The sequence below is a fragment of the Olea europaea genome, chromosome 2 (assembly GCF_002742605.1).
Source record: "Olea europaea var. sylvestris chromosome 2, O_europaea_v1, whole genome shotgun sequence".
Classification (NCBI taxonomy): domain Eukaryota; kingdom Viridiplantae; phylum Streptophyta; class Magnoliopsida; order Lamiales; family Oleaceae; genus Olea; species Olea europaea.
Genome location: NC_036238.1, coordinates 942,444 through 951,470, shown reverse-complemented (window position 1 = coordinate 951,470; position 9,027 = coordinate 942,444). Strand labels below are relative to the sequence as shown.

At 32.4% G+C, this 9,027-nt stretch overlaps 1 protein-coding gene across 1 annotated transcript; it reads right to left on the bottom strand.

Annotated features, from left to right (window-relative positions):
• Nucleotides 1-1,783: 1,783 nt before the first annotated feature.
• On the bottom strand, nt 1,784-6,053 carry LOC111408359. The gene is made up of 8 exons (XM_023038127.1): nt 6,019-6,053; nt 5,285-5,623; nt 4,480-4,968; nt 3,864-4,013; nt 3,539-3,694; nt 3,191-3,238; nt 2,684-3,120; nt 1,784-2,594 (listed from the first exon to the last, which is right to left on the bottom strand). The coding sequence occupies exons 1-8, from the start codon at nt 6,035-6,037 to the stop codon at nt 1,953-1,955; spliced, it is 2,280 nt and encodes a 759-aa protein (XP_022893895.1). The 5' UTR covers nt 6,038-6,053; the 3' UTR covers nt 1,784-1,952.
• Between the last annotated feature and the right edge of the window lie 2,974 nt (nt 6,054-9,027).

The window sequence follows — 9,027 nt, the reverse complement described above, 5'->3', positions numbered from 1 at the left end:
ATTGTGAAGACAAACAAAATTTACAAAAAAAATTTGGAAACCAATGATGTTCCTAATTAAAATGATTTCAAATTTCCTCCTTTTTTTCTTTTTAATTAAATTAACCACGAGAAAGTAAAAGTATTTACGTGAAAATAAAAATAAAATAAAAATTTAAGAGGAAAACATTTAACCTAACTTTGGATTAATTAATTTTCTGATAAGTAAAATCTCAAATCTTTAAGATACGCAAATAAAAATCAAAGTGTAAGAGATTATGCTACACCTCTTAATAAGTTTTGTAGCGGGCGAGTGAAATAAGCAACAGCCTGGAAAATTTATGTAATTTGCACTAAATAAAATATTTTTTTTATCTAATTTAAATAGTTGTAAAAACAACACTTTATTAATAAATTTTTTCCATAACTCATTTTTAATCACATTCTCTCAGTAAAATAATTTTACATGGATACTCTTTATCCCCACAATCTTCACAAAAAATCATTATTACAAAATTCATTTTTCACAAAAAATGGAGCTCAAACCGAGCCTCAAATTGGCAGGACAACATTGAAGCAAGGTGGCCCAACTTTTTTAAATGAACATAGGCACTTCGATATTATAATGTTTGCTTAATTGGGCCTAATCATAATCGGCCTAGTGCTAAGCATCAAAGGGAAAAGTCATGTCTATTAGGAAAAAAAATTCATATTTAAGGTAGTTATAATACACAATTTCAAAATTAAGAAAATAATTTTAAAGTTTCAAAAATTATGTCTTAATTAAGATTAATTAATTAAATAATACATTAAAAAATATTGTATTAATTAAATATATTAATATCACAATATTGTACAATTTACAATAGTAGTTACAAATTTTATGGATTCACAACTTATTTTTTGGTTACAATTATCAAATTAATTGATCGCGTAATATTTATTAGTCACAAATCACAAATTTTTTATGTCACAATTTATTTTATCGATCATGAATTATCAAATTACTAGGTCACATATTATTTCTCGATCACAATTCACAAATTTTACAGGTCACAACTATTTTACAATCACATAATTTTATTATCAACATACCTTGGTTATCAAGTTTCCTTTATAATTTGAATCCCAACCGTATTGGAACAATGGACAAGTCGATTTAGTTCTATATACATAAATCTAATGGGCCGTGAAAGTACATACATATACCAATACAGCTTCCATTATTGGTGCCACAAATCAAGCGCAGCCAGGTTTTGGAGAAGATCAGAGAGAAGAGCTCAATGTTAAAAGCTTGTAGATCAAGACAGTAACTATTATTGGATGGGTTGGAAGCTTGCAAATCAATCAACCTCAAGTAAGAAGATAAAGAAATTTATTGCTTGGAATAGGTGTAAATTCTAAACACTTACGTGGCAATTGATTAGAAATGCGACACATAGCAATCTAGTAAAGATCTCGTCCATTAAACTTATTTTGATACCCCCCCAAATCCTAATGGACCAGCGTAGGTCTAGAATTGTTTATGTTGTAATTCTAATTCTTGATTTATTGCATGATTTTATAGTTGAGTGATTCCTAGATTTGTTCTATGTGCTTATTTGAATGATTGCATTTATTTATGGATGAATGAGTGTATGTATGATTAATGAATGAAATAATAATCAATTTTTCTCCTAGCTATTAAAATGAGGCACAAGGGAAACAATTTTGTTAGGCGACGTTTGTTAGAACAAGCACATAAGCTCTAATTTAATAAAGGCGAAATAGAATTCATCAATGGCATGTGGCTAAAAGAGAAGTACTTCAACAAGTTGAATTCTTATTAAAAAAAACACCATGGATACATCGACATTTAAAATGACAGAAACCAAAATGAACAAACAACACATTTGGGGCACCACATTCAGTAGTACCATATAGCATGACTGATAATATTATTTTTCTTCCTCAATAGTATCAAATGCTATTTATTCAACCATACACTCGAAACTTAGCAAAACAGGATTTCTTCTTAGGTTTATCAAATATCCTGCCTACATAAGTCTGAATTGTCATCTCAATCAAGAGAGGAAACTGCAAGATGGAGAAAATTGCTATCGGAATTGTTGAGAGGATGATGATCGGAATGGTAACCCAAGACAACTTCTCATGCAGAATCAAATACAATGCAGAACCAAAGGATGCCATCATGGTAACAATCGAAAAGAACAGACACGTCAATCCAATTATTAATTTCTTAGGTAAGGACTTGAGAAAATCTTCTTCTGCATAACGCGCCGTAAGAATTCCTAAGAACATTAATAGCGACGTAGTCGAACTGAACATCGACAAGGCATTTGAAATCATGAAAATCAAGAATGGAGTTCTTTGAGTTTCCAACATTGTTGGCAATCCTGTCTCATTTCTATTACCACCTGGTACTGTGAAAGCTGTTGTGAACATTACAGCAGCAATTAGAGTGCCTACTATCATGCATGATGTTGCTGTGCTTTTCATCCAGTCCTCTGCTACTTTGACTAATTTCTCGTGTTCATCAGTGAATAACATTTTGGGTGTTTTGTTGATCGCATTTTTTTCCTCTTTAAGTTTGGGTTGTACTATGCTCTCGACTTCCTGTGTATCAGAAGAAACAACATAAGATGATGAAAATTTGGATGCACTGACTCGAATAACAATCACAATGGGATACACAAATACATTACCTTAAACCATTGCAGTTCCCTTTGCATTTGTAGGGCTGCTCCAGATACCTTCTCAAGTTGAGAAGGAGGAGATAATTTTGCAGCAAGATGTAAATGATTGTTCTTAAAAATATCACGCTTCTTTGTAATTATCCTCTTCTCTGTTCCTAAATCAAATATAAGGCTATAAATCTTCTCCTGACGCAAAACAATTGCGTGTGAAAAAATTGTTCTCCTCTTTTTATCTCTTCTCCATATAATTTCAGGTTTATATTCAATCATTTCTTCTATAAATTCATGAATTCCATGCTTTATGGCATCATATATTATTGTATCCATGTCCATTTTGTCGAGCTCTGATTTGTTCAGACGATGCACTTCTTTAAACACGACAATTAGGAGATTTGCAACTTCAACATGGACTAACTTCCTCTCATGTATGTAATTGATCTTTGGAGCTGAAAAATTAAGAAAAAATTCAATTCATGTGCAGCAGGAATAATATATAAATAGGAAGATTATACTTACCGAGGAATTTCAATATCCGCCAACCTAATTTGCACCCCAATTCTAGAACTGCAATACAAGAATTGACTTAGAGGTATCAAAATGTACCTTAACCCATGAAAGCACAGCCGGGTCCATCACAGGCCATGGCATGGTCAGCCTACATCTACATTTGGCTGGGCTCAACTGCGAAGGAACATGGGTTCACATGTTCAAAATAAATTTAGAAAAAGACTTGGGCCTGAGATGGACTGGCCGAGCAGAGCCAGGGGTGGTCCACGAGTCAATCATGGCCTGATTTATACTCTAAACTAAATTTAGGTGCGTGAAGAAGACCTGAACAAGAAGGGGAGGGACTATTTGATGTACCTCGAGTAGTCATAGTTAGGCCACCGTGTGCATCTTCGTCGCTTGATTCAGAAATTTGAATGTTGTGATCATGACTAGTACTTGATGTTTGCATTTCTACATGCTCCTTTTCATGGGACCCATGATGACTGTCCCAAGGTGTATGTACTCTTATACCTTTTGTAAAATATTCAAAATACTTTTCAAAACAATCAACGTTCAACATGTGTATTTATATTTTTATATTGTACTAGATAGTATGAAAAGGAAACTAAAATTTATCTAAATGTACCTTTGTGGTAATTGTTTGTGAATGAAATTAATAGGAGAGCATTTATATACTTACAATGGTAGATCCATCTTTCCCAGAAAGTAAGCTCAGTCCCACTAAGAAATGCTGAAGGCTTGTGAACCAATATTTTGAGAGTGGAATTGCCACTTTGATCTTGGGTAACACCCAGCTTTGGATACTTTTTCAATAGCATAGAAGCAACATCTACAATAAGAAAACAATGAGAATTCGGTATCCATATCATATGGATTAAGCCTTAATCTCAATCACGACTGAAACTTACAGTAAACCGAAATAAAAAAAAAAAAAACAAAAAAACAAAAAAACAAAAAAAACAAAAAGCCTATGTCTGGCAAAATTTATGATCAATTTATCATGAAGAATAGTAGTAAATTCCACAAAATTTGTGGATAGTAATGAGTAATAATTATGAATATACATTTGAAATTAATGTTTCACTTTGACTGAAATTGTGAACAATTTATAAATTGTATTCAAATAGTGATTTTGAGTGCTTCACACACTCAAAGTGAGAACTATGTCTTCACTACTGTGAAACAAAATGGCCACCTAAAATATGAAGTATATATGCATGGGTATTAGGTTTATCTGCAATTAACGGAATTATCCAAGAGTGTGATTAGACTTCACACATTATACATTCACATACCATAAATTTCAGCAGTAATAAGGCGAGTGAGTAGTGTTACTCCGTTTTCACCCTTTTCGGGACTCAGCTCATCTTTTGGTGTCACTTTGTATAAATAACGAACCATTTTTTCTTGTCCATACGATGCAGCTACAATAACAGGAAGACGCCCATCTTCATGACCTTTAGTTACTATTGTAACTAATTTTTTGTTCTTACTTATCATTTTTTCTGCCAGTTTGTTCTTGCCACAGATTGCTGCAAGAGATAAGGCAGTAGCTCCATAACCATTTGTCAGTTCTAAGTCTTGTGGCTCCATCGATTTTACAAGTTTTTCTGCAATTTCAGTTTGTCCAGACAAAGTTGCAATGTGCAGAGCTGTCTCTTTGTGTGCTGAAACTCTTGAATTAAATGACAGTTCGTTCCGCTGAAAGAATTCATTAGTAGCATGCCACTTACCTTCTTTAATTGCCTTGTACAATGGCCCATAATCAAGGTTCTCGCTCGACCCTGCAAATAATGAAGTCGATCTGTATGTAAGGTGGTTGTATCGAATACAGAGTTCATATAAAAAAAAGGGAAGATTGGCACCACCACATTGTTCTTGTGAAGGAATATCTCACTTAAATTTATAGATAACTACCCAGGTTTGCATGATAATTTAACAAAGATTTGAATGGTTTCTCTGAACTAATTGTGCAACTGCAATAGAAGGTTGATAACTCGCTCATTTTTAATGAATGAGAACCAATAGTGCAAGTTCATGTTTCTTATAACAATATGAGATTTTAGACGAACTAATGCATCACAAGGATTGATACATTACCATTGTCTTTGTCATAACTTTCTTCGTCGTCGTCCCAATCTCTCTCATGAGTCAAATGAACCCATACATCGTGAGCAGAAATGTGTCCTTTAAACTCAGAGTACATTGCTGATTTACATGAAAGTTGAATTGCATGCAGAGCCAAAGCATTTTTTTCCTTCCATTTTTCAAGCTCTTGTTTGTTTTTCTTATCTGGTTTAGTCTCCTTACCAGAGACAACACCCCAAAGTCCATTCCCAACAAAATAATTTTTCAAGCAATTTTTCCAATTTTCAAAATTCTCCTCAGTTAGCTCCTCCTGCACAATTCCCAGACCCGCTCGATTAAGCTTTATGTTATCTGTTCGCCAATCAAAAATGAAAGTTCAATGACAAACTTAAAGCAAAAGAAAAAAAAGTTCGATGACTAAATAAAACAATGCTATAAGTTGGGTGGCAAACAGTTTTGGTATTAAAATAAAAATCAAAATCAAAATAAAAATACCAAGACATTGTACATACATGCACTAACAGTCAAGAAAAACTACAGTTCCCAACAGTGTAAAGGAACCACAAAAAGTAATATATTCTTCGTTGCTTCAAGAGTTACATTCAAAGCTTAATATCAATGATGCTAGTTGAACTAGCAATTAAATAATAGAGCTCAAGAAGATAAGGAAACTGGAGACATCAAACACAAAAAATAAAAATAAACATAAATAATAATAATAACACAAATAAGTTAAAGCAGCTTACTCGACTCTAATTCTGTCATTTTCTCTAGCGAGGAAGTCAATTGTAAATATGCTATGATCATCAAGAAGGGCAAGTAGTATTTATAGATGAACTAAATAGTATTACTCTATGATTAAGTAAGGTACATTATTTTATTTTTTCACTTTTACTTTTTGTCATTTCTGTCTCTCTTTTTTTATTCTTTTTTGCTGTCCACAGAACTCATGTATTCCTAAGAAATTATTCTCAACTTCTTGGAGGGCCAACAATGTGCAACACATTTTGTAGACCCATTTTTTCTTTTTAATTAAATTACCATGACAAAGTAAAAGTATTTATTTACTGAAAATAAAAATAAAATACAAATTTAGGAAGAAGACATGTAACCTATCTTCGGACTAATTAATTTTCTGATGGGTAAAATCTCAAATCTTTCAGATATATATATACAAATAATACTCAAAGTACAAGGGATTATGCCACACCTCTTAATATGTTTTATAAAGTGTTCGAGCGAAATAAGAACATTTACACAATAGCATGGAAAGTTTATATAATTTGCTCTAAATAAAATGTTATTTAGATAAATTACATAAGTGGGTCATCTTTAAATGGGTCAAAAGTTTATAGGGCCCACTGTCTAGCAACCATTTAGCTGAAATCTCACAAGATAATAGTAGTTTGGGCCAACTTCTTTAAATGAAATGGAAATTACACCACCTACCCAATATTTAAAAAATATTCAAAAAATACGTATTAAAATTTTTTATCCCACAATTACTACAAAAATATAAGTAAATATGAAATGTGAAAACAACCCAATTTCTAGTGGTATTAAATATGGCAACTAAGTTTACTCCACTAAACATGCTCTTCCTATACTTTGACAAATATCAAAATCTGCAATGGTTGCCCTTTCAATTTCTATGAATATCTATTATTGGAAGAAGGCTCCAGCAAAGAAATCCCAAAATGATCCCAAAGATTAATCCTATACAGATGTACAGCAAACACCATAACCTATAATATCATTCAAGAAATCAATTTCAAGATCATCATGTTCCTGTGATTAGGGCTATGTAGTTCACACATAATAGTGATGATAAATGCTTGGCAAGCCAGCACTGCTGATCGAATTGGAATGGTCAAGCCTCTTGTGAAGATTGTTACTGACGTTCCTCTTTTATATTGATCAATCCCACACAATGAACTGAATTGAATGCTACATTTGGAGTATTCTTCATTATTCTCTCCGTTTTCTTGGGATGAAAACATAGAGACATTCCAATTAAAATTCCACGAACTTTCACAATTGCAGCTATAGAGATAGTACACAATGATATGCAACAGTCATACATTCTTCACAATCAATTAGATAAGATATACAGATTTCCAAGAAAAATCATATGACGTGATCTAAGATCCAAATAATCCACAATCATTTCTAGTTATTACAACTAGTAGAGATACAAAATCGCATACATGAAATCAGATACGTAGGTGGAAATATAAAAAGTAAAATGTTAACATTTATATTATTTCCCGAAAGACGTATGACATTCACAAAAAACGTATGATTGATTCATGTATCCTGGAAGGCATCTGCTTCAAAACACTGGTTGCCCCTATAGCTTCCAGGTTATGTGTTATTTTAACTTAACGTAGGAACGGAGTGATTGATTATTTGTAATCCTTATTGGAGCCATATCACCACCTACATCATATTCTATTTTGAGATCAGCCACCCTCTTATGAGTGCTCAATTTCGCTGAAATTATGTGATGAGGTCCACATATTTGCAACCAATAATAACCAGAATTCCAGATGTATCAGTATTGCATGTAATGAAAACGTTAACTGAATCGACAACAGCATAAGATTTCTGTCACAGAAAGGCATGTTAATCAGAAGCACAATTAAACATAAAATCTTGCTTTGTGAGGAGGAGAATGAATAAACCAACCAGAAACATTGCAATCTTATATGCATCAAGATAACACAAATTCTGATGATAGATAACAGTACAAAGAATGTTCTTGAGCCTAGAAATTTTACCAGAGGACATTACAGTCAATTATTAGTAAGAATCTATGTGATGTGTTGAATTAATTTTAAAAAACCCATATACGAAACGCACTAAAATGATGAGAGTATGTGTCTGTACCCAATTCAAAGAATTCAGATCTAGGGTAGCAGTTGCGAATCCAAGATTTTGAGTTAGCATGGGCGATCGTTGTACCAATGTGGCGAATCTAGGATTTTGAGTTAGCACGGACGGTCGTTGATTGTCGACCATCAGCCGCAATAAAGTATTAAAAGCTCGTTTGATGTCCTTTTTTTTTATAGCAAAAAATGCTTTTTGAAATAGTGATTTCATGGAGAACGTGAAGTTAAAAATAAGGAAAAAGTTATGAATTTGGGTGTAATATTATTTTATTGAAGAATGTATGGTTAAAAATAAGATAGATAAAAATGTATTTTGAAAAAAATGAAAATAAAACAAGGCCTAAAATTTAAATATAACAATTATTTTGTTCATATTGAACATATATAATTTCATTATAAGAATAAACCGTATATTCATCAAATGACATTGTTGCCAAGTTTCGTATAATTTAAAGGAAGGGCATGATTTCGAATCTTTATAATTTTATTAAACCCAATAAATGTAATATATATTATTTTGTTGAATTAAGTTTCAAAAACCAAGTATGCTAGAGTGGTCAGGCATTCAATGATTAGAATAGGAGCCCACGGTTCGAATCTCATCCAAATCTTTCTTATAGCATTAATTTTGGTAGAAATTGTAAAACTAAAAAATTTGCACATTTAATTGGCTGTGAAGAAATTCGAAACCGAGACCTACGAAACGTAAGTATAAGCCCCAACCATTTTGGCCAGAGGGGAAATTTAAAAGAAAAAAGAATTATCAGTAATATAAGCTAAAATCTTAATCTATTGCCAACCAAAAAAAAAAAAAAAATTGCTTTCGGTGAATCCAGCTAGGGCGGCCACTACCTAGATCCACCA

Coding starts and splice junctions, on each gene's coding strand:
- LOC111408359 (XM_023038127.1), bottom strand. Junction 4,969..5,284: donor AAGTTATGACAAAGACAATG/GTAATGTATCAA, acceptor CATTATTTGCAG/GGTCGAGCGAGAACCTTGAT. Junction 3,239..3,538: donor CCTAACTATGACTACTCGAG/GTACATCAAATA, acceptor CTTGTATTGCAG/TTCTAGAATTGGGGTGCAAA.